Source organism: Lepidochelys kempii, chromosome 6, assembly GCF_965140285.1.
Source record: "Lepidochelys kempii isolate rLepKem1 chromosome 6, rLepKem1.hap1, whole genome shotgun sequence".
Taxonomy (NCBI): Eukaryota; Metazoa; Chordata; order Testudines; family Cheloniidae; genus Lepidochelys; species Lepidochelys kempii.
The window spans coordinates 113102382-113128768 of NC_136385.1; the positions used below are offsets into that span (position 1 = coordinate 113102382).

Below are 26387 nucleotides of genomic sequence, written 5' to 3' on the forward strand. Positions count from 1 at the left end.
TCTGACCTGGTCCAAACAAGACAGCTCTGTGGCACTTAGCCATAGAGCATCCAGCGCAACGACTCCAGATTTGGGTGCCGGAGTTGGCCCTGGGCCTGCGTGATCAGGTCGGGGACCAGCGGTAAGGTGAGTGGGGCTGTTATGGACATTTCCAGCAGCGAGGTGAACCAATGCTGACGCGGCCATGCCAGCGCTATTAGTATGACTTGGGCCCGGTCCCTGCGGATCTTGAGGAGCACCCTGTGGACTAGGGGGATGGGTGGGAAAGCATATAGCAGGCAACCCTCCCATGAGAGAAAGAAGGCGTCCCCGATGGATCCCGAGCTGTGGCTCCCAAGGGAACAAAATGTCTGACATTTCCTGTTGCCCGGAGAGGTGAACAGGTCTATCTGGGGAAAGCCCCAGAACCGGAAGATTGAGCTCACCACGTCTGGCCGAAGGGACCACTTGTGGCCATTGAAGGTCTGACTGAGGCTGTCCACCAGCGTGTTTCGCACCCCTGGGAGGTATGAAGCCTGCAGGTGGATCGAGTGCTCTATGCAGAAGTCCCACAGCACAAGGGCTTCTTGGCACAGGGGAGAGGAGAGCACACCCCTGTTTGTTGATATAAAACATTGCCGAGGTGTTGTCCGTGAGGATTGAAACACATCTGCCCATTATGTGTATTTTGAAAGCATAGCATGCCAGACGCACTGCCTTCAGCTCTTTGACACTGATGTGAAGAACGAGGTCCACCGGAGACCAGAGGCCTTGGGTCTTGAGGTCCCCTAGGTGAGCCCCCCAACCCAGATCCGAGGCATCTGACACCAAGGTGAGCGAGGGCTAAGGGCTGGCAAAAGGCACCCCTATGCAAACCATTTGAGGGTCTAGCCACCACAGGAGGGAATCCAGTACCAGGCGAGGCAGGGTTATAACTCTGTCCAACGTATCTCTGGCTGGTCGGTACACTGATACCAGCCAAGACTGGAGTGTGCGCTGCCTGAGCCTGGCATGCTGCACCACGTATGTGCAGGAGGCCATGTGTCCCAGCAGCTTTAGACAGTTTCTTGCAGACATCGTGGAGAACTGTCTGAGGCTCTGTATGATGTCCTGAAGTAAGTGAAACCTGGCCTCTGGGAAGTACGCCCTGGCTTGGGTAGAGTCCAGGACCGCGCCTATTAACTCTATCCTCTGCACCGGGGACAGAGTAGATTTCTCCTCATTCAGGAGAAGACCTAAAGTCGAGGAAGGTCCTCCTTATATAAACTCGACCTGAGCCTCCACCTGGGCTCTTGAGCGACCTTTGATCAGCCAGTCATTGAGGTATGGAAAAACCTGTATCTGGCGCTTGCACAGGAATGCTGCGATGACTGCCATGCATTTTGTGAATACTGGTGGGGCAGTCGACATCCGAACAGGAGGACGGCAAACTGGTAGTGGCTTCTGTTCACCATGAACCTGAGATAGCGTCTGTGATGTGGACTACTGCGATATGAAAATACGCATCCTTCAAGTCAAAGGTGGTGTACCAGTCTCCTGGATCCAGTGAGCAGATAATGGAGGTTAGTGAGACCATGCAAAACTTGAGTTTCTTTACGTATTTGTTGAGCTGTCGCAGGTCCAGTATGGGTCTGAGGCCCCCCTTGGCCTTCGGCATGAGGAAATACTGGGAGTAGACATCCTTGCCCCTTAGCTCCTGAGGAACTACAACGGGTCCTACTGAAAGGTGAACTGTCAAGTTGGAGGGAGGTTACCAGTGGAGTTCCTCAAGGATCAGTTTTGGGACCAATCTTATTTAATCTTTTTATTACTGACCTGGGCACAAAAAGTGGGAGTGTGCTAATAAAGTTTGCAGATGATACAAAGCTGGGAGGTATTGCTAATTTAGAGAAGGACAGGGATACCCTACAGGAGGATCTGGATGACCTTGTAAACTGGAGTAATAGGAATAGGATGAAATTTAATAGTGAGAAGTGTAAGGTCATGCATTTAGGGATTAATAACAAGAATTTTAGTTATAAGCTAGGGACGCATCAACTAGAAGTAACGGAGGAGGAAAAGGACCTTGGAGTATTGGTTGATCATAGGATGACTATGAGCTGCCAATGTGATATGGCTGTGAAAAAAGCTAATGTCGTCTTGGGATGCATCAGGAGAGGTATTTCCAGTAGGGATAAGGAGGTTTTAGTACCGTTATATAAGGCACTGGTGAGACCTCACCTGGAATACTGTGTGCAGTTCTGGTCTCCCATGTTTAAGAAGGATGAATTCAAACTGGAACAGGTACAGAGAAGGGCTACTAGGATGATCCGAGGAATGGAAAACTTGTCTTATGAAAGGAGACTCAGGGAGCTTGGCTTGTTTAGCCTAACTAAAAGAAGGTTGAGGGGAGATATGATTGCTCTCTATAAATATATCAGAGGGATAAATACCAGAGAGGGAGAGGAATTATTTAAGCTCAGTACCAATGTGGACACAAGAACAAATGGATATAAACTGGCCACTAGGAAATTTAGATTAGAAATTAGACGAAGGTTTCTAACCATCAGAGGAGTGAAGTTTTGGAATAGCCTTCCGAGGGAAGTAGTGGGGGCAAAAGATCTATCTTGCTTTAAGATTAAACTCGATAAGTTTATGGAGGAGATGGTATGATGGGATAACATGGTTTTGGTAATTAAATATTCATGGTAAATAGGCCCAATGGCCTGTGATGGGTTTTTAGATGGGGTAAGATCCAAGTTACCCGGGAAAGAATTTTCTGTAGTATCTGGCTGATGAATCTTGCCCATATGCTCAGGGTTTAGCTGATCGCCATATTTGGGGTCGGGAAGGAATTTTCCTCCAGGGCAGATTGGAAGGCCCTGGAGGTTTTTCGCCTTCCTCTGTAGCATGGGGCACGGGTCACTTGCTGGAGGATTCTCTGCTCCTTGAGGTCTTCAAACTACAATTTGAGGACTTCAATAGCATAGATATAGGTGTGAGGTCTTTTTTAGGAGTGGTGGGTGAAATTCTGTGGCCTGCATTGTGCAGGAGGTCAGACTAGATGATCATAATGGTCCCTTCTGGCCTAAATATCTATGAATCTATGAACCTCCTCCACTGCCCCTACCAAAAGGAGGGACTGCACCTCTTGAATTAGAAGTTGCTCGTGAGAGAGGTCCCTGAAGAGGGACAGGAAAGGGAGTTGGGCGGGGGGGGGGGGCGGGAGGGTACAGAATTGGATGGAATATCCCCTCTCTACCGTGCAGAGCATCCATCGGTCTGAAGTAATTCGAGACCAGGCACAGCAGAAAGGGGATAGACAGGACGAGAAAGTAAGATGGGAAGGATCCAACGGTCATACTGGCAAGCCATCCTCAACCGTACCCTCAAAAGAGTGGTCTAGAGCCCGGTGGGGCCCTGGGCTGGCCCGAGCTTTGTCCAGAGGGAGGGCGTTTCCTCCTCCTAGTGCTCCTGTTCCGCCTAAGCGGAGCGTCCTGGCGGTTTGGGGGCTGGTAAGGACGAGGGGCAGGTTGAGGCCTAAAATGTCTGCGCTGGGTAGCAGGCGTGTGAAGCCCCAGCGAATGAAGGGTAGCCCTCGAGTCCTTCAAGCTGTGAAGTCTCTTATCCGTCTTCTCGGAGAAGAGAGCTACACCCTCAAAGGGAAGGTCTTGAATGGTCTGCTGGACCTCGTGGGGAAGACCAGAGACCTGTAGCCAGGAGTCTCTCCTCATAACTACCCCTGTGACTGAAGTGCGGGAGGCCGCATCCACCACTTCCAAGTTTCCCCTCCTCCACGAGCACAGAGAAAACCCCCCAAGCTTCCTGGGGCAGAAGTTCTGTAAACTTAGCCATAGACGAGCAGGTGTTATGCCCATAGCGGCTTAGTATGGCCAGCTGGTTGGCTATACGAAGTTGCAGGCCTCCTGTCAAGTAGGCCTTCCAGCCAAACAGGTCCAGTTTCTTGGCATCCCTGTTTTTAGGGGTGGATCCTTGAAACCCTTGTTGTTCTCTCTGATTGGCCACGTTGACCACCAAAGAGTCCAGAGGAGGGTGGGTGTAAAGATGTTCATACCCTCTAGAGGGAACAAAATAGCTGCACTCGGATTTCTTGGCCATAGGTGCCAGAGAAGCAGGAGTTTGCCACAAGTTCTTAGATGTTTCGGTTATTGACTTGATAAATGACAATGCAACCCTGGATGGGCCAGAGGGAGCCAGGATGTGTATGACAGGGTCTAAATCCTCTTCCACTTCCTCTGCCTGAATCCCCAGGCTTTGGGCGGCCCGCCTCAAAAGAGAAGAGCCCGGCTGTCCTCCAAAGCTGGGGCTGTCGAAGTCCCCGCGACCGGGTAAGGACGAGGAGGACAGAACAGGAGGTGGGCCCAGTTCACTGCCTTCGGCCCCCCTGGGGTCCCTCGGCACGCAGTACTTGGGCTGTGGAGCCAGTACCAATGAAGAACTCTGCACCGCAGCTGGTGCCGGGGCAGATAAAACCGCTGGGACTGAGACAGTCGGGGTCGGTAGGGACGGAGCTAAGGCTTCTACCAGTGCCGTCACCTGGAGAGCCGGTGCCAGAGCTGGCTGAGGTATTGGTGCCAAAACCATGCGAGTCGGCAGGGCACTCCGCCTGAGGGCGCCGCCATCATAGGCGGTGCCGGTGCTGACTGTGGCACGAACGACGCAGAGGACACCGACACCGTTCTGGAGCATGGACCATGGACTTTACCCTGGCTCTGATGGTACGCCCCGGGTGTCCAGAAGGGCCATTGGGCAGGTGGTTGCCACTGTTGCTGCCATGGTGCCGGGTATGGTTGGTGACTGCACCGGGACCTGGACCTTCTGCTCCTCGATCTGCTAGATTGAGCTGAGTCCACCTCCGACTCATAGGTCTCCGAATAAGACTACCACGGAGGAGCAGTCCCCTGGGTCGCCAACAAACGACGACTCGAATCCAGGGAGCAGTGCGCTTCCTGCGTCTGCCCAGGCGGTGCCGGAGATGGAGACTGACGGGCCATCATGGCTGGCTTACCCCTGGAGTGGAACAGGGGGTGTGCAGTCGCCAGAGATTTATCTCTCTTTTGGGGGGAGGACAGCACCTGGAGGTGCATCAGGTCTGTTGCCCCCTCGAACACCTCCAGTGTCGATGGTGGTTGTATGTCCACCAGATGGTCCGGGGACCGAGGAGGCTTCGGACTCTACTGGACCCCAGCCGGGGCAGGAGTTGACAAAACCCTGGGTGGAAATGAGGCGGAGGCAGTCTGTCCCGAGCCACTCGCGGACGGCGCCAGACCCTTAGGTTTCAAGGGGCAGGTGATCGGTCCCTCACCAGCCTCCTCTTCTTTACCGGCACTGGAGATGGAGAATGGTGCCGAACTGAGGCCGATGCCCTTGGCTCAAGTAGCGGCAGTACCGGTGGGCTTTAGAGTCCTTAGCCGGGCCCGTTTCGCATGCCGTTGGCACCAAAGCGCTGCGCACTGACGAGGATGTGCTCAGTGCCGGGTCGTTGGGTCGGATTGCAGTCTCAGAGCCGCCTCCATGAGCAGGAGTTTTAGTCTCTGCTCTCTGTCCTTAAGGGTTCTTGGGCAGAAACCCTTGCAAATGCGGCACTTGTCCTTTTGGTGAGTCTCACCATGGCACTGCAGGCAAGACGAATAAGGATCACTCTTGGGCATAAACTTTCCACAGGACTCACAGAGTTTAAACCCCGGAGACCAGGGCATACCCCCGAAGGGAAAATGAACTATCTAACAAACCACTACTAACTATACGAAAAAGTATAACTCTAGAGAATAACTACTGAACTATGTACAGTAAGAAGAAAGACACTGCTAAGGCGCTTGCTGTAAGAGCGAGCAAAGTTCCAGCTAGCCGTCACGGGCGGTAAGAGGGAACTGAGGGGTGGGGGGTCGGTGGGGCCCGATATCTGGCGTTGTGAAGGCACCACTCCAGGGGGCGCCCAGGCTGACCCTACGGACGCTGCTAGGGGAAAAATCTTCCAGCTGGCATGCACACGGCGCGCATACACCTGCTTGGAATGGACATGAACAATCACTCGAAGAATCTACAGCTGCTACGTGAGCCTTCCACACATACCCTGTCCCTGCTTCCAACCCTTGTTTCAGCCCCACTCTGGCCTGCCTCCAGCCCTTGCTACAGCCTTGCCTCCTCTCCACTCCAATCTAGTCTTTGTCATCCCCTTAACATTCTTCCTCAATAAGGGAGCCAGATTCGCCTAGTCAGCCAATGTGCAGACTGCGTTTTATCACCTGAAAGGAGTCTTTACATCCACTCCTATCCTAAACCACCCAGACCCCACTTGGGCCTTCATCACTGAAACGGATGCCTCACACTTTGCAACCGGTGCAGTCTTTTCTCGATTCACAGGTCCCCACCAGCTACTTCACCTCTGTGCCCTTTTCTCCCAGAAACTGATGCCCACAGAGAAAAAATGACACTAGGACAAGAACTCCTGACTATAAGGGCTGCCTTTGAAGAGTTGCACACCTCTTTGAAGCGGCCCATGCACCCACGCAGACCAATCAAAAAACCTAGAGCACCTACAGACAGCTTAACGGTTAAGCAAATGCCAGATCCATTGGGTGCCTTTTCTATCCAGATTCAATTTTACAATCCCGTACCACTCGTGGACTAAGAATGGGAAAGCAGACCTGTCCCACAAGGGTGAGCACCACAAAGTAGAGGAAGAAGCTCTTTCAACTGTTATCAAACCCCCGCAGTTTAATCAGAGGAACAGGCGAGGGCCATCTGATGATCACTATCTGCTCTCTGCTCCCCAGCAACCCATTGGCAGCGCCAATCTGCCAGTCCCTGGAAAACTCGGGCACCTCCCTTGAGTCAAGCTTCCTTCTACAGCAAGACCTTCTCTACCATGGGGATAGCCTTTACATTCCTGAAGGAAAGCCCCAACTCCAAGTATTGAGGTTATGCCACAACTCCCCCATGACAGGACATTTTTGGGCAGTTTAAGACCGGAAACCTGATTTCCAGGTATTTCTCGTGGCCAACCTTATGGAAAGACATCAAGGACTACATTAGGATGTGTGATCTCTGTGCCCACACTAAAAGACCACACAAGACCAGTGGGCTTTCTCCATTCTCTTCCCACACCTACATGTCCATAGTCCATCCTCTCAATTGACTTCATTGTGGAGCTGCCCCACTCCCAAGGGCACTCGATATTCCCGACAGTTGTGGAATTCCTGACAAAAACGGCCCATTTGAACCCTGCTGTATGCTTCCATCAGCCTGTGAAACAGCACAGCAATTCTTGGAACATGCCCGCATACCTAAACACATCATTTCTGATCAGGGTGCCCAATTTGTTTCTTGGTTCTGACAGGACTTCCTCCACCTTCCTGGCATCAAGACCCTCATTTCAACTGCTTATCACCCTCAGACTTACTCTGAACAGAAATGTCAACCAGACACTGAAACAGTCTCTCTCATGTTTTTTGAATTTCCACCAACATGACTGGGTTCTCCTATTGCCAGGCCGAATTCACTTACAATATTGCATCCCACGTCTCCACCCGGCAAAGCCCATTCTCCGTGAACTCTGATTTTCAACCTTGGTTTCACCCTGAACTATGAGAAGGCTCCCCTGTTCCAGCAGCCACACACTGGGTCTTCCCTCTCCAACAAATTCATCAGGAGCTCATGGAGTATTTGGTGGCTGCCAACGAGTCTCATAACAGCTATGCTGATAGACATCAGCAAGTAACCCCAGACTTAAACATAGGGTACACGATGGGGCTTCCCGCCCAGAACTTGGTCAACCCATCCCTCTGCCCACCTTGACCATAAGTGCTTCAACCCCTTTCAGATGACCCAGAAAATAAATCCAGTGAGTTCAAACTCCAGCTCCCAAAGTCCGTCAAGAGCTACCCAGTCTTTCATGTCGTCTTTCCCAAACCATTCCTTAACAACCCCTTCCTCAGACAGATGGATCCACTGCCATCACCAATAATGGCCAGGGGGGAGGAAGAATGTGAGGTCCATCAAATTCTTGATTCCCGACAGGTCAGAGGTAAGATCCAGTACTTAGTTGACTGCAAGGAATACAGGCCAGAGGAGCAATCCTGGGAGACCACAGAAAACATCCATGCCCACATCCTGTTACAGGAATTTCACCAACAGTACCGTGACAAACCAGGGCCAAGGGCCCCTTGATGTAGCCCTAGGGGAGAGGGTACTATCAGGAGAACAGCTAGTTCCCAGCATGGTTGCTAGGCAACCCAGCAAGCTCTGTTTGGCCCAGTGAGCCTGCTCCGAAGAGTCAAGCTTCCTGACTGGGCAGGAGAGCCTGCGGCCTGCTACTTGAGCTTGCAGGGGCAGCTGCACAGCTGCTGCTCCATGTGTACCACACCCACAGCTGTGCTTGCCCTGCTCCTGCTTCCAGCCCTAGCTCCGGTCCCGTTCCAGCCATGCCTCCTGTCTGCTCCAGTCCAGTCTTTGCCTCCCAGTTCTGCCCCAGTCCTGAATCCAGTTTAAACCTTTAGCGTGGCTTCTCAACCCCGACTTCAGCTTCAACCTCAGCCTGGTACCTAACTCCTGGATATACACTTGCCACTTCTCTGAACTGCCACTGCAACAACCATAGAAGGTCCAGCTGCACCTATTGAGTAGGCTGCCCACACTCTGGTAGCTTACACTTGGGTTCCTAAATTGGGCACTTTTGAAACTTTTACCCTCTGTTATTAGGACAGTGATTCTTTTTCCTTTAAAGTCAATAGCAAAATTCCTATTGGCTGCAGTGGTGCAGGATCAGACTATTTCTTCATTGCTAAAAATATCACAAAACAAAGTTTAGTTGTACATCCGCCTCAGTACTAATATGTGACCTGCATTAACTTTAAGGAGAGTCACAAGTACAGCCAGAGAAGAAAAGTTCCTAAAGAGATACACAAACACACTACTGAAAAGAAAGTCAGATACGAAGCATGCACAGGACTGGTTTAAGGCTATTTGGAGCCATAGACACACCCATCACAGGGCTGCCACATATGCCATCTAAGGGGTGAGTGTCAGGCCCTTCATGCAGGCTGGGACCACACTCCTCTCTAGAGCACTGCTTCCTGTTTCAAGTGGTCTGAGGTCTGTCCCACAGAAGCCTCAGCCCCATGCATCCCTCTGTGCAGGGTTGTCTGCCTACACCACCCCAGCAAAGCCAGAATAATAACAGTGATAGTGGCAGGCCTCCCATTAACCCATACACACTCCTCTGTTGGGTGGTCTTGGCAGCTCCCCCCCGCCCCCGAGAACAGAAGGTAGGAATGGGGCAGTTAGAAACTCTTACAATTACTGTTTCAGACTAAGTGCAAACTCAGGAAGTCATCATTACTGCATCAATTACACATTTTAAAGGTTTTCTTCACAACAAGCGCAAGAAACATTTTTTAAATGAAATCACAGGATTTAAGAACCCAGGGACCTAAACTTGTACCTATAGTGCATGTATGCATTCAATTTAGCCCTGAATGGACAGTAACTGATTGTTTAGCTTATACAGAAAGGAGAATAGATGGCCAGTGGGAATTACTGAAAGCTTGTTTCTTATTTCTAAAAATTTTCAACTTTCTATTAGCTTTAACCATCCTCTCACTTTCCCATTTCTCATTCATTACATGAATTTTCAACCGGGGTCCCGTGAACAGGTGTCAGTAGATGGCAACCACCCTGGGCCTTTCTATATTGTTAGAAAGATCTTTCTAAATTGACAGGAAGATCTTGGTTACATGGGAAGAAGAGGAGGGAAAAGGGATGTCAATATGGTACAAGTTGAGAAGCACTGATTTATTACATCAGCTTGTTGCATCATGTCTTAAATTAGCCACCAATTCTGTATCTGTGCAGGCAAACCCATGTGGAGTCTCATTTAGCCTGAATATACTCTGAAGCAGGGGCCATGGCTTCCTTTCTTTGCATAATGTCTAGCAAACTGCCTGACTGGGACCTCCAGGCATTATCGTAATAGAAATAATATTAAGACAAACAGTATAAAATCAGCAGCTTTGAAGCAAATACAAACGTTCCTGTGTAAAACTATAGCAACTGATGGTTTTCAGAAGTGTTCTGAAAAATTTTAAAAGTGGATATATCCATATTTTATATTCAACCGCGGAATTCAATTTTCAGCCAGTTTTTTAATTTTAAGTCCAGTCTGTTTAGCTATTCAGCTTTTTTAATGTAAACATCTTTTCCTTCCTGATTAGTGTCATGTCCAGTAACTGCTGACAAAAATATAGATCAGAGCATGGTTTTAATTTGATACTGTAGAATGATATAGATTCTTCTTACACATATATATAAAGGCATGTAAGAGTATAAGAAGAATCTATATCATTCTACAGTATCGATGTAGGATTTTCTTATTTTAACACTAACTAGTTATTTATACTGATGTCAGAGGAATTAACTCTGTGTATTCCCTAGATTCCAATCATAGAATCATAGAATATCAGGGTTGGAAGGGACCTCAGGAGGTCATCTAGTCCAACCCCCTGCTCAAAGCAGGACCAATCCCCAATTAAATCATCCCAGCCAGGGCTTTGTCAAGCCTGACCTTAAAAACTTCTAAGGAAGGAGATTCTACCACCTCCCTAGGTAATGCATTCCAGTGTTTCACCACCCTCCTAGTGAAGAAGTTTTTCCTAATATCCAACCTAAACCTCCCCCACTGCAACTTGAGACCATTACTCCTTGTCCTGTCCTCTTCTACCACTGAGAATAGTCTAGAACCATCCTCTCTGGAACCACCTCTCAGGTGGCTGAAAGCAGCTATCAAATCCCCTCTCATTCTTCTCTTCTGCAGACTAAACAATCCCAGTTCCCTCAGCCTCTCCTCATAACTCATGTGTTCCAGACCCCTAATCATTTTTGTTGCTCTTCGCTGGACTCTCTCCAATTTATGCACATCCTTCTTGTAGTGCGGTGCCCAAAACTGGACACAGTACTCCAGATGAGGCCTCATCAATGTCGAATAGAGGGGAACGATCACGTCCCTTGATCTGCTCGCTATGCCCCTACTTATACATCCCAAAATGCCATTGGCCTTCTTGGCAACAAGGGCACACTGCTGACTCATATCCAGCTTCTCGTCCACTGTCACCCCTAGGTCCTTTTCCGCAGAACTGCTGCCTAGCCATTCGGTCCCTAGTCTGTAGCTGTGCATTGGGTTCTTCCGTCCTAAGTGCAGGACCCTGCACTTATCCTTATTGAACCTCATCAGATTTCTTTTGGCCCAATCCTCCAATTTGTCTAGGTCCCTCTGTATCCTATTCCTGCCCTCCAGTGTATCAACTACTCCTCCCAGTTTAGTATTATCTGCAAATTTGCTGAGAGTGCAATCCACACCATCCTCCAGATCATTTATGAAGATACTGAGCAAAACCGGCCCCAGGACCGACCCCTGGGGCACTCCACTTGACACCGGCTGCCAACTAGACATGGAGCCATTGATCACTACCTGTTGAGCCCAACAATCTAGCCAACTTTCTACCCACCTTATAGTGCATTCATCCAGCCCGTACTTCTTTAACTTGATGACAAGAATACTGTGGGAGACCGTGTCAAAAGCTTTGCTAAAGTCAAGAAACAATACATCCACTGCTTTCCCTTCATCCACAGAACCAGTAATCTCATCATAGAAGGCAATTAGTCAGGCATGACCTTCCCTTGGTGAATCCACTCGTTTCTAATAAAGTTCCTACAGTATGTATGTAGTTTATAAGAGCAATAATATTAATGTGCAGTAATTCAGTTAAATTAAGATTTCCAGTACGTTGCTTTACACAGGACTTGGGTACTGTGGCATCTGAGCTATCTTAGCAAACAAGAGAGTCTATTTACGCTTGCATGGAGCTCCAACTTCTGTCTTTGACTACATTCCTGTTTTATGATGGCCATCATAATACCTCACACTTACTTAATAGTACACAGGGCTGAAGGATCCTTTCACCAGTGACAAGAATGAAGTATTCCATAGCAACTGGGGGGAGCTTAAGCCTTCAATTCTGCACACAAAAAAATCAACTTTTCATTTGAAAAAGTTTCTGTGACTGTGAAGGCAACCTTCCAAATACAAGAATATAAACCCACTGCAGTATTGTCTTCCTGAGTTTGTAGACCGATACCTAACTCCACTGCCTCTGTGGTTCTCATAGCTCTGACAAGCAGCTAAATGAAATTAAGATTGTCACTGCTGCTACCCAGGAACTTGTGGGCAGTAGCATGAAAAACTATACAGATGCATACAGATGCACAGTTTCACATTCTTATTGTTTAGGAAAGCTCTAAGTGACAGCATAGGCAGATATTGTAGACTACATTAATGGAGACTAAAAACCCAAAATATGAGGCTGGAAAAACAACAGAGTAGCAAAAAAGCTCTGTCCTATCCTTTCTCACAGGAGACTTTAGAGAGGGAAAAGAAAGCTCCTTTGCCCCTACCTGAGCTATATGGGGATAGAGATTCACAGGTATCTGACACCTACTAGCCAGGAGCTGATGGAACCCCCAACCAGAAATTTGAAACAATCCTTTGGCAGGACTGGTAGCACCCTTCCTAGCAGCTGGGGAGAATGGACAACTTATGATGACAAATGGCTGCTCCCAACAAGAGTCTTTAGAGTTAAGAAAGCTACCCATAATGGGCTTCAGTAGACCTATAATCTATTTCTTCTCTCGTGGCCATGATCTACCCAGGATTAAATGAGCACTCCATACAGTCATATTTGCTTATGTTGTGACCATTACACAACTGATTGAGGTACTCAAGACATTGTAGGTGAAAATCTCCTCCAGAATTTGTCTTTTTTGATACTTGTTTAAGACTTGGGACTCAGAACTAAACAATTTCAACCAATTTTTCTGAGCATATACGTGCGTGTGCACACACTCACACACAAAACTCAAGATGAGTAATCTTCCTCACACTTGATATATTTTATCAGCTACTACAGTAAAAGACTACCACTGAAATAATTCTTTTTTCTACAACCAAGTCAAGAGAGGTTACAAGATTCTTTTTTAACAAATACACTGGAAAACATTTTTGATCTATTTGTACTCATGACACAGCCTAAGACTTTTAGATCATATCAAATATCATTACAGTCATAGCCCTTTAAACTTGAACTGAAAAGTTCCTCATCTAATGCAGAACAAGAATCTGATCGATAGACTTATCCCACTTCCAACGCCCTTCTTTTTGAAAGCATCAGAAGAGCCGGCAACCAATTTATCAGATTAATCTGGTATATGTTTTCAAAGTTTCTTTATTGATTAATGCACTTGCTCTCTCTCTATCCATTTCCCTAAGGCAGACTTCTTGTTGCAATGCCTGTTTAGCCTGTAATAAATAAGAATGATTGAGGAGAAAAACTAGGTGGACCTTCTAGAATTGTCAGAGGGAAGCACACTGGTTTCCCTTCCTAATGTGAAAAGCAGCCAATTAGTCAACTATAGTACAGCCATCACATATGAAACATTAGAAGTGTTTTTGTAAGCATTTCCAGGAAACAGATGATTTACTAATGCATTCTCTTTCACAAAAGTATTGTCTCATTCCCAACAGTGTTCTACTCGAGCAGTGGATTCTGTCTGAGCTGTGTTGTCTGACCCCATAAATATACTGGAGGACACAGTCTTTCCCCAAGGCTTACCTTCTGAAACAGATTTTTTTTAATTCTCCACGATTGAGAGATGCTAAAAGGCATACGTTCAATATATAGCTGAAGGAGCTGTAGTTTGTTTCAAAATAGAATTAGCAGGGTATTTCTTCTCTCCACTATAGAGAAAATCCACCAAACATTATGGTGAATTTGTCAACCAGCAGGTACTGTTCCCTGATGGATAGAATTGGTTGTACCTCTAGTCTCTTCAGACTGACATAATTCTGGAGCAAAAACTGATTTAGCTTTTAATTGACATCAGTTTAATAAAATAGGAAAACATATCCCTGGGCAGCTTCTTCCATAGTTTAAGTAATCCAATATTGTTAGAAAGTAAGTTGTCTAAAAAACCGAAGTATTATTAGCTGGTATGTCTTGGTTCCCAAGATCCCTATCACTACTGCATAGCTAATATTCCTCCATTAGAATTTTTTTGTAAATCATACCTTTCTACATTAACCCTTTTTCCTTATTATGACAGATACAGACCAGTTGCAGAAAAACAAATCCAACACATGCATATTATACAATATATTTTACCAATAACTAACATTGTTCAGAGTATCTAACGATGAATTGCAGACATCTTACCTCGCCAAATGCACCTCTTCCAATTACTTTTATAATTTCAAAGTCATCTCGATGAAGTTGCATTTCCTTCACCAATTGTGTAAATGGTTTTGCTGTTAAAAAAGTAAAAATTAAAATTATAACACATGGAAGTATAACAAATTAAAAATGAAATATCTACAGTTCTATGTCAAAGTTACTTTTAGAACTTTGGCTTTTCATCAAGAACATATGTTTAAAATATAAATATAAGCAACCCAAGAAAGATCTAGAAAATTAAGATGTAAAATACTGATTACACAGTGTACATCTACAGAATAATTTCAAACCTTTTTTAATAGAGATTATTTTTGCATTCCCCCTCTATCAACCATACACATACAAGGACATTTATTTAGTTCTCTAAAAATTATATGAAAATGTTGTCGGAATTAGTCGGGCATTAAATATTATCATAAAGCAGTCTATTGCCCTGTTGATAAAGAGCAGCCAGCACAAACACCCAAAAGTGCTCTGTAGGTTACTGTTTAAGTACTGACATAGAATACACATGCATACGAGGTTAGTTCACTGAAGATTTTATAATTTGATTCATCAACTAAGGATAAGCAAGTATATACAGGGCATGAGTTTTCTTAAATATTTCAGGAATTACGTATTGTTTCAGTGGGGAAGGTTAACGTTAAAGTTAAGTCAACTCTACTGGTAAACCAAGAAGAAAATTCAGTACACTATTTAGTCATCACACAGAAAGGAACCTTATTCAAAATGGTCTAACTTCATTTGCAATGATCAACTCAACCTCCACAAGCTAAATTTTTATAACCCACTTTCAGAGGACAGGTGCATACCGCACTCAAGAACAATAAAGTAATCTTCTCCCAGAATGCATGTGTCTGCTTTAGAACTTAGGCTTTTTTTGAGCTTTTGGCTCTTTTCTTCTATCAACAGTTACGGTGACTTGATTGGGGTCCCTCTTGGGATCTAGCTTTGAAGTCTGTAGCTTAGGAGTTAACCTGTGATCCCTAGACATACTCCCCTTGATTTTTCTTACTTGTCCTCCATAAACACTGAAACATTCAGCTACACCAGGGGTTCAGGACCACACAGGGGGTCCCGAGGTTATTACATGGAGGGGGGTCATGAACTGTCAGCCTCCACCCCAAACCCCACTTTTTAACCAGCATTTATAATGGTGTTAAATATATAAAAAATGTTTTTAATTTATGGGGGGGGCGCGCGCTCAGAGGGTTGCTATGTGAAAGGGGTCACCAGTACAAAAGTTTGAGAACTACTGAGCTACACTATATGTAGGAGATTCCCCCCCCACTCCCCCGTAATGTAGAATACTGATATTAAAGGGATTCCTTGCATTGTGCATACATGAGGATCCGAGTTCTAGATAATAGGCTCTGTATTTTCACCATTTAACCTGGTAAGTATTAAGAAAAGAAAGACAAAGAAAGGAGAGAAAAAGTTTAACTTGGTGCTGACTGGACTATGAAAGAACTACTTGAGGTCGTCTAGAGATTTTATTACTGTCTCCGCTTTAATTTGTAAAAGATAAAATTTCCCTTCTTTCCACCACACCATAAAACACACTTTATTGGTAATTATTAGACATAGAAATTTCAACCCCAACAAAACTTATTTTCACCTGTAGCAGGATGAAGCACCACACATCAACTATCACTGGTTTTGACTGAGCCCAGACTCAGATTTAGCTGTAAAAAGCTGACATCACAGCATAAGTAATGAGCTAATAACCCAAATAGAATTCCTTAGAGGAAAAGGTGGCTGCAGTAGATGATAGTTTTGTGTCCAGAATCTGAAATCTGACAAATATGTAGGATGAGCACAGATCTGAAAGTCCCAATTGCAGATTATAGTACTGTAGTTAGGTTTAACCAAGGAAAACCAAATTCTCAAACCAAAAATTGATCTACTGTCTAATAAAATAAAAGAGAAAATCTCTCTATTGGAGAACTGCTAAATTCCCCTGTTGGTACCTGGGACAACTCTGTGTAGAAAAGTTGGATGTTTTTACCCATAGCCACCACCTCCATTCAGTTTGATGGTACTACCCCTTCTTCCAAAACAAGGAAACTGAGGATCAGAACCCTCAATTCACAGTTCTACTGATATGCACCTCTGCATGAGACAAATATCTAGAACAACACATCCTGATCTCAATTGGGGCTGGTAGACACTACCGTAAACACAGTTCAAGGGGCAATTCCTCAGCAAAACTCCACTGAAGTCAATGGAGCTAAACCAATTCACATCAGCTGAGGATCTGAACCAATAAGTAGTAGTACTGATAATTTTAAAAACTGCAGCAAGCTGGAGATCTAATGCATGAAGGTTCTTCTGCAAGATTCTTCACTGACTATTTGCCTCTCCTGCTGAAAAATGAACCTCCACTTATTTAAATAATACATCCTGGAGCTCTGGTCTAAGGTTATTATTTGGTACCAGCAGAACTCAGATCACTGTGGGAAGACAGTTATATTTTTTACTATGGACACTATTCAGTTTGAGAACATATTACAATGGTTGGTAAAGAATTTGGACAAACATACTCCAGCAGCAGACTAACCAACATAAGAAAAGCTGTCTGTAACATCATTAAGAATTTTCTTGGAAAGTTATTTTATTGCTTTATTTTGGACTAGAACGTTGTTTATATCTGCATGTACCTTTGCTTTTATGTTGGCTTGCACACTAGTTATTTCTTTATGATATTAAATTGAAATATCTTCCAATTTTCTTGTCTTGGTTCTACTTTTACATGTTTTTAGTGCCCCATCCCCCCAGGGATGTGATTTAGTAGCATGCATATGCCTGGTAAGATTACAGAGCAAGTTCCTACTCATCTCCTAATGTATGGTTAGGTTGCCTCCACTGTACTCATCAGGATGATGCATTGTGACATACCAACCACTGTGCTATTTTTATTATTGAAAAGATCTTTAGGCTTTTTCATTCATAGGCCACAACGCATGTTACAAAGGAAGGCAAGTGTCAATCTCCATTCTATAAATAGGGAAACCGATAAGAGTTCTCTCTATAGATCTGGTATGAGTTAAGTGCACTGTTCTACTTTTTTTATATCTAATTTTGATTACGTAAATTGGAAATGGCTTATGATAAATATTGAAATAAAGGTAATACATTATGAAGTATTTCATATCATTAAATGGTAGCATGAATTATGGTATGGATTACTAACTTTTGTTACTCATATTGCTGTCAGGGTGGCATTATCTGGACTGTTTATGCATGAATGTACTTTTAAGGCTTTGTAAAGGGTGAACAGAACTTGAGATGTGCACTCTATATACTATAAAGTTTGAATAAATATATTTCTTCCCTCCCTCAAACTGTTGCCCAATTATTTTATTTATATAAATGAGTGTGTGTGTGTGTGTGTGTGTATCACCTAGGAGGCCTAGCTGTGGATCAGGATCCCACTGTGCTAGGTACTGTACAAACACAGAATAAAAAAAAAAGTCCCCATCCCAAGGAGTTCACAATCTAAGAACAGAGACAGATGGATATTTATTCAGAGAGATGGGGGAGCACAAAAGATGTACCTATGTTTCGATATCCAATAAGTAATAGGTGTCTTATGAGGTCTTGTAGGAGAAGGCATTAAATTTCAGAAAATAAGTCATATATGCTTTCAGACCATAACACATACTACATATTTTTATTGATATTGTCATAAATGTATGAGTATGATAATCCTAACATACCCTACTTTCAAGTTAAACAACTTTTCCATCATACATACCATTATCCACTTCCCCGCCACACCAGAGAATTTCAAGGAATTTTCTTTCCTTCCTTCTTAGAATTATAGGAGATTAGGGTTAGAAGAGACCTCAGGAGGTCATCTATTCCAACCCCCTGCTCAAAGCAGGACCAACCCCAGCTAAATCTTCCACACCAGGGCTTTGTCAAGCCGGGCCTTAAAAACCTTCAAGGAAGGAGATTCCACCACCTCCCTAAGTAACTCATTCCAGTGCTTCGCCACCTTCCTAGTGAAATAGTTTTTCCCAATATCCAACCTAGACCTCCCGCACAGCAACTTGAGACCATTGCTCCTTGTTCTGTCATCACTGAGAACAGCCTAACTCCATCCTATTTGGAACCCCCCTTCAGGTAGCTGAAGGCTGTTATCAAATCCTCCCTCACTCTTCTCTTCCGTTAGGGGTTGTCTACACTTACCAGAGATCAATGCATTGCTGGCCGCTTTAGCGGGTCTAGTGAAGACCTGCTAAATCAACCGCAGATCGCTTTCCCATCAACTCCTGTATTCCACGTGAATGAGAAGTGCAAGGGGAGTCGACAGGAGAGCATCTCCCGTTGACATAGCATAGTTTGGACCCCGTGGTAAGTAGATCTAAGAATGTCGACTTCAGCTATGTAGCTGAAATTGCATAACTAGACTGATCTCCACCCGCAGCGTAGACAAGGCCCCAGCCCCCTAATCATTTTCATTGCCCTCCACTGGACTTTCTCCCTTTTTGTCCCCTTCCTTTCTGTATTGGGGAGGGGGCAAAACTGGATGCAGTAGTCTGGATGTGGCATCATCAGTGTTGAATATAGGGGAATAATCATTTCCCTTGATCTGGTGGCAATGCTCCTACTAATGCAGCCCCATATGCCGTTAGCCTTCTGGGCAACAAGGGCACACTGTTGACTCATATCGAGCTTCTCGTCCACCGTAATCCCCAGGTCCTTTTCTGCAGAGCTGCTGCTTAGCCAGTCCATCACCAGCCTGTAGCAGTGCATGGGATTCTTCCATCCTAAGTGCAGGACTCTTGTCCTTGTTGAACCTGATACGATTTCTTTTGGCCCAAACCTCTAATTTGTCTAGGTCACTCTGGACCCTATCGCTCCCCTCCAGTATATCTACCTCTTCCCCAAGCTTAGTGTCGTCTGCAAGCTTGCTGAGGGTGCAATCCATCCCATCATCCAGATCATTAATGAAGACGTTTAACAAAACTGGACCCAGGACTGACCCCTGGGGCACTCCACTTGATACTGGCTGCCAACTAGACATCAAGCCATTGATCACTTCCCATTGAGCTCGACGATCTAGCCAGCTTTCTATCTACCTTATAGTCCATTCATCCAGTCCATACTTCTTTAACTTGCTGGCAAGAATACTATGGGAGACCGCATCAAAAGCTTTGCTAAAGTCAAGGTATATCACGTCCACCACTTTCCCCATACCCACAGAGCCAGTTATCTCATCACAGAAGGCAATCAGGTTGGTCAGGCATGACTTGCCCGTGGTGAATCCATGCTGACTGTTCCTGACCACCTTCCTCTCCTCCAAGTGCTTCAAAATGGATTCCTTGAGGATTTGCTCCATGAATTTTCCAGGGACCAAGGTGGGGCTGACTGGTCTGTAGTTCCCCGGATTCTCCTCCCCCCCCCTTTTTTTTTTTTTAAAAGAAGATGGGCACTGTATTTGCCTTTTTCCAATTGTCCCGGACCTCCCCGACCACCACAAGTTTTCAAAGATAATGGCCAATGGCTCTGCAATCTCAGACAACTCTCTCAGCACCCTTGGATGTATTGCATCTGGCCCCATGGACTTGTGCATGTCCAGCTTTTCTAAATAGTCCTTAACTTGTTCTTTCACCACTGAGGGCTGCTCACCCCCTCCCCATACCGTGCTGCCCAATGTAGCAGTCTGGGAGCTGACTTTGTCTGTGAAGACCAAGGCAAAAAAAGCATTGAGTACTTCAGCTTTTTCCATACCATCTGTCACTAGGTTGCCTCCCCCACTCAGTAAGGGTCCCGCAATTTCCCTGACCTCCTTGTTGCTAACATACCTTGCCCTACTATAACCATTTAAGCAGCTATTTCTTGTTTGTGCAAAAAGGAAATGTAACTTGAGTAAATGAAATGCACTTTCAGATGCTGTGAATATGGGGATGTGGTTTAAGTTATTCAGAGTTGGTAAATTCTTAAGTAGATTCAAAGGTACACCACACAAAATTAGCAGCAAACTAAAAAAAGTAAAGTTTTTTTTTATTATTATACTAATCTAATTTTAACAATCCCAGCAAATCCATCTAAAGAATTTTTCAACCTTTTCAGTTATAGAAGAATATATTTTCATTTTCTCCTTTACACAAAGTATGGTGGAGTATTGTGAGAAAATCAAAATTCATGTCACAAAGTATACGGTTGATACAGAAAGTAGGTGCATATCTAAAACAAGGATCTTGTAACAAAGTTTCAGAAGCCATATTCAACTTACAATAGTAACACCCCAGTCTGATTTGTCTGAACTTAAGCTCACCTGCCTGCTTCTTCACCACACTCCTTATACCATCTACTTAGAGAAATAAACCTAAGTGTGCTTGGCACCATGAAAGACAAGTAGAAAGCCCTTTTCCAGAGGAGTTTATAGCCTAAAGAAATAGGACACAAATCAGAGATACACACCAGACAATATAAAGGATGTTTCCGTCTTTGGGCCTTTCATTGATATATGGTAGAGGCAGAGAGGGGGGTGTTTTTGAAGGGGAAGGATGAAGAGGATATGGAAACATTTTTACTTAAACTCCCTTAACTTTTCTTCATTCTTGACTTCAAGAATGTAGGTTCCTGTTTGCCCTCAATGCACCCTTTCAAAAGAAAACAACAACATTTCTGTGATATTGCTATTAGTACAATACTTAGACAGGTTTAACAAGTTACAGTATGTATACATGTATCCCGGGCTTGAAAAATGTATCCACCACTTGGGAGCCCAAGACCAGCTTACTATTCAGGGTGAAAAATACCTGCTCCTCCTCATTCCCTCTCACCAATCTACTCCTCCTGCAATTTAAAGAAATAAACCTGTACTGTATTTAATTGCATAGTGTCAATCAGAGCTCCAATATATTTTACAAAGTGAAACTGTTTCTTTTATTTCTTAGCTGACTTTATTATTGGAAAGGGGAAAAAAAGTATTGTGGTATATCTTTCTGTGATTTTATCTTGTGTTCTCTTTTCTCTCTCTCTCTTCCTCTGCCCCATATATTACTTTTTCCCCTAACTGTATTGTGTCCTCTGCTGCCTCCTCCCATATCCCCCCGTTATTTGCTGACTGTCCCACGTACTCCTCAACCCACTTGTCACATACACAAACACCCTATTCTAATTTTCTGGTTGATCCCACAATGTTTTTCATACACCATGCTCTGTCCTCTATCCACTCAAACATATACACTATAAGTCTTGAAAAAATGTATCAGACAGCTAGAGCTAAAGCACTAGTCTAAGGGGCCTTACTGTCCAAGAGCAATGCCCATTTTTTATCGTCTATTGCAGAAGCACCTGGAGACCCTGGTCCTATGGTGCTAGGCACCAACAAACAAAGACATGGTTCCTCATGCCCTTTTCTCAGCAGTAGTGGATGAGAGGACTGTAACTTTGGGGTATGCTTGGATTTCTACCCCAACTTTTATAGCCTTCTTTTAGTAAGTGTCTGATAAATTAGAAGCCCTCCCCCTCTGGCTGACAGAGGGAAAGAGACACAGATCCGGTCTTCTCGCTGAATTTTCTTCCCTCCAGCCACAAAGCCTCCAGGCTGCTGCACAGGGTCTTTATTAATCTACTCCTCTACTGACCTCTTGTTTTTCCATTTCTTACTTAAGGAAAGAAGTAGTGCCTGCCTCCGATTTCCCATCATTTTCCAAAGCTGCAGCAGAGTCAAACCGACTAGACTCTGCCTACAGGGTTCTGAAGAACTGCGGTGAAGATTATCCATTTCCACCCTCCGCTTTCCAGAGCCCGAGTAATAGCCATGGCTCTGAAAGGACATTTTAATACAACTTGCTTATATCAAAAAGTATATTGCAATTCATCTCTGAATTGGGAATTTCACTGACTACTTATTTATGTTAATCACACTGATCGAAATTCAAATAAAATACTCCACTGACAACAGAAATGATTACGTTCCTCTGGATATCAATTAGTAGCACTTCCTGCAATCACCTATAATATTTACTAGATTATAAGAAGTAATCAACTACTAACTGAATTTATAAAATCACTGGTTATTTCCGGAATATAATTTTCCGATTGAAATAGCGTGGGCAGGAAAAATTGTTTAAGTTTCCATTAGGATGTGTTAAGGAAAGATTTGTTTTGAGTCCTGCCCAGTTTCAGGAAAGTCTTTTGAATAAGATGTAAAATGAAGTTCCTCACCGTTTATGATCAAAACATCCCATGGCACTTTTCATAATCCCAATCACCTGATCAAATCACATTTGTGTTATTACATTCTGCTTACATGAAAACCCTATACAGATTCAAGTGGATATAGGATCATTCTTTACTTTTTGACCTAAACCATTATGTAATTTGCGGTGGGTTATTAAACAGATGCTGTATTTTACCTCAGAAGTGGCTGTGTGTCAGTGATGAGAGAAACTATTCTGTATTTAAAGTCTGTATACCAGTTTACAGAAGAACTCTGGAATGAAATATGCTATGTACACAAGATATAGTTATGGCCATGCTGGAGCAGAAGGCCATGTTATTAAAAAGTGGTCCAAAACAAAAAGTATGGCCATCATGGCAGTAATCTCATAAGCAAAACTAATCAGATATGCTGGCAGAATCTCAAAGGTCAACATCAGACATTAAGTTTTCTTTCACCTTGACACAGCAACTATATTCATTGCTATCTACTGAGTGCACTTTTTTGCACAAAAAACCTGTAATATCCATACACTGTAGCACCATGCAGAAGAAATTAATCTGCAGCAGTATCCTGGTATCTGCCAGCTTGCTAATGAACGATACTGCTGAACACTAACAGTTGGCTGGCTGCCTCCCTGCCTGTCCCATTCACTGCCTTCTACACCCAAAATGAAAAGAAATCGAGAAAGATCAAGAGTTATGGCGGCAAGTACTAAAGAATTAAAGATGGTTCTAAACAGTCAATGTAACAATATGCCAATTTAATTCCAGCCAAATCAATCTAGCTTCTTTTGGAGAATTGGACAGTAGCAGTATCAAAAGAAGGGGGAGGAAATAAGAACAACATTTTTGGCTTACTATACATAAGGACAAATGCCAATTGACTACTTGCTATATTATTTAAATGCACTAAATAGCAGATCACGTAAGAAAAAATAATTGTTAGGGGACAAATAAATCACATGGGAGCCAGAAACACAACAGTATGTGGGAAAATAGCACATACCTCAGATTTTTTTTTTACCTGGGGTTGGCTCATGGAGTTTCACAGATAAAGTGCACTGCATAAGAAGCTTTTCATCGCGTTCACTTTATTCCATGGCAGTGATGCTCAATGGAGAAATGTATAAATTTAAAAAGAATTTATCTTCTTCTCTGTCTCAGACCAAGTTTTTAGATTTAAGTTTGTTTTGGAAAAAGGAACAATTATAACAGGACCAGGAACAAGATGATGTATAGTGGTCTGAGACTATAGGAAGCAATATGGCATTCCTGGCTGCACTAAACTAAGGCTATGGCTACACTACGAGGCTTTTAGCAACACAGCTGAGCTGCTAAAAGGCGCACAATGTAGCTGCTGTTTGTAGGCAGGAGAGCGCTCTCCTGCTGACAAAAAACTTCCACGCCCCACAAGCAGCAGCGGCTGACAAAAGTGCTGTGCACACCAGTGCTTTTCATCAGTAAAACTTTTATAATTCAGGGCGTGTGGTTTTTTAACACCCCTGAAGGACAAAAGTTTTGCTGAAGAAGTGCCAGTGTAGACAAACCCTAGGAAAACCTGAAGGGCATAAAGACCCTTCTCGTGAGTTTGATGCAATCTCACAATGCTTAATCAATATGGATTCTTCACACACACACACACACACGTCAGTTTGTGAGCATATAACTTAACACAAGAAGAAAGACTGAACAAGAAAGTCTACATTATTCTAATTAAGTGCTTGACAGAGAAAATTGACACTTACTAGCTTGAGGCAACTATAGAAGGAAGAAACTTCTACCCCAACCCTGATCAGATTCTAGACATCCGCTCTCTCCAACATGGCTGCTGAAGAATGGTGGCAGGGTGTTCCATTTCTCATATCTGCTTTTGGCTAGTCAACATCCAATGCCTTTGGAACTCACCATCAATTGCTGGAGAATAGGGACACTCCCTAGTTCTCCAGTCTCCACACCTCATAAAATAAAGAGCCTTCCCATTCGCCTCAATCCTTGCCTGGCTGCTTGTAAAAAAAAGGCCTTGCTCCACACTTAGTCTTCTATACTATCCATATTTTAGGGAGAAAAGACGGGGGGGGGGGAGAAATGTGTCCTCCATGAGAGTTCTACCCACTTGAACTGCTGACAGTTTTTCCAAACAGCACAAGTATGAAGTTTAGAAGGATTCTCAGTCGTCTTCCCATAAGATACTGAGCAGCAATTATAGAGCCAGAAAAGATTTCCAAGCATACAGTGGGGAGCACCTTCCAAAGGTACAGTGACAGTATGATCAGCTATTAGAGTTTCATGTCTACCTGTTCTATTCTGCACAGCATTTGTGAAAGCAAGGTGCTTAACAGACTGAACTGAGGCAGCCTGCGAGCCTTGCTGCAAACCACATAGTGATGCTGTGATTGTTGGGGATGCCGCCTGTACCAAGTGTGCAAGACAAATCAAAGATGCTTTGTATTCAGATTTCACAAACACAGAGCAGAATGGAGGTTGACTGAAGCTTGAAAGAGGCACAGTAAAATATTAGCATTTGATGCTTATTGTTTCTTGTGGTGGTGGTTGGAGGCAGCAAAATGGATCTGCCCTCCTATAACAGTGTTTACATTTATCATGGCTTTACATTTGTGATTTTTGGTGCAGACATTATGAGCGGAACTATTTTTTTTCTATTAGCTTTTTATTAATTTTTTAAAATATACAGAGAGAAAATAAAGTATACATCAGCTTCCCATAGTATATTAACTGTTTGCTACCGAACTTTAGTGATACTTGAAACATGGATATAATGTGGTTAAATATAAATTTATTTGTATAAACTGTATTACACAATTTACAAAGACAGAATTTATCAAAATCTAATTCAAGTAAAATTTTAAAATAAATAGATGCAAAATTAAGGAGGGGGGTAGAGACAGGAAAGGAAGGAAGTGGTCAGAGAGGAGGGAGAGACAAGAAGGGGTCCCCTGGATTTAATAGGATCATTCAGATACTTCCAGGAAAGCATGCCATACCTGAGAATTTCTCTTTGGTATTTCTGTTACAGTATACAATTTGTTCCATGGTGACCAAGCTTACGAGGCCTATAGTCCTAAATTGTTGATCATTTTTTGGATTACCATTTTTATAGCACTAGACTTTTAGCATTAGTGCTCTGGTAAGCCAAAGATTTTCAAATTTATTCAACTGCCAATTAACATCCATTAGCTTTAAAATTACATGTTTAGCTTGTAACACAATTTTATTTGATAGGAAAAAATTAACTGCAGTTAAGTTCTACCCAAAACATACTGTCATAGGAGCATTCCCAGAGCATATGGATTAAGCTGGCGCTGTGACTCAGCTTGTGCTAGCATTTGACTGATTTCGTTTTGAACAGTCAGAGAGGGGTCCAATGATTTTCTGCTGAATTAATCTTAAATGGAGGCCCAAGGAACAGGACGGATCTTGAGGGTAAACCCAAGCATGCCTGATGATCTGTAAACATGCAGAAAAATGCTAAAACACAACTTTATTTAAACACTCCAAACATACAGGCCTGCTGAAATAGATAATGATGTAAAACCCCACATAAAAACAAGACATGGTTTCTGAGCCACAGGGACAGGAAGAAACTGGCCTAGGATTTCTTTGTCTGGCTGTTCAACAGGGTTAGAATGCGTCACGGGAATACATAAGAGGAAGCAGGTGAGTATCAGGCAGTCCATTACGGGCTACTACGATCTCACCACTATGCTGAGGAGCTGGTAACTGATGAACAGGGGCCTATGAATAGGATAATACAAGTTGCTTCTGGCCCTGCACATACTTCCTCAGAAGTTTACAGTGAACTCTTGTTCTTGCTGCTCTATTCGGCTACCATGATCGATATAGTCGGCCATTGCTTGAGTCTTCTTCACTAAGCTTCAGAGTAACAGCCGTGTTAGTCTGTATTCGCAAAAAGAAAAGGAGGACTTG

At 44.0% G+C, this 26387-nt stretch overlaps 1 protein-coding gene across 6 annotated transcripts in view; it reads right to left on the reverse strand.

The window, feature by feature from the left end:
• The window catches only part of CDC42BPB (CDC42 binding protein kinase beta), a 141268-nt gene that overhangs the window by 89516 nt on the left and 25365 nt on the right, over window positions 1-26387 (reverse strand). For all 6 annotated transcript variants that reach the window (XR_012159573.2, XR_012159572.2, XM_073349716.2 and 3 more), the window contains exon 2: window positions 14241-14332. Coding sequence is in view for 4 of the 6 variants with exons in the window: in XM_073349716.2 (XP_073205817.1) it covers window positions 14241-14332 (92 nt within the window). In the remaining 2 variants the exon portion in view is untranslated. The remainder of the gene's footprint in view (window positions 1-14240; window positions 14333-26387) is intronic.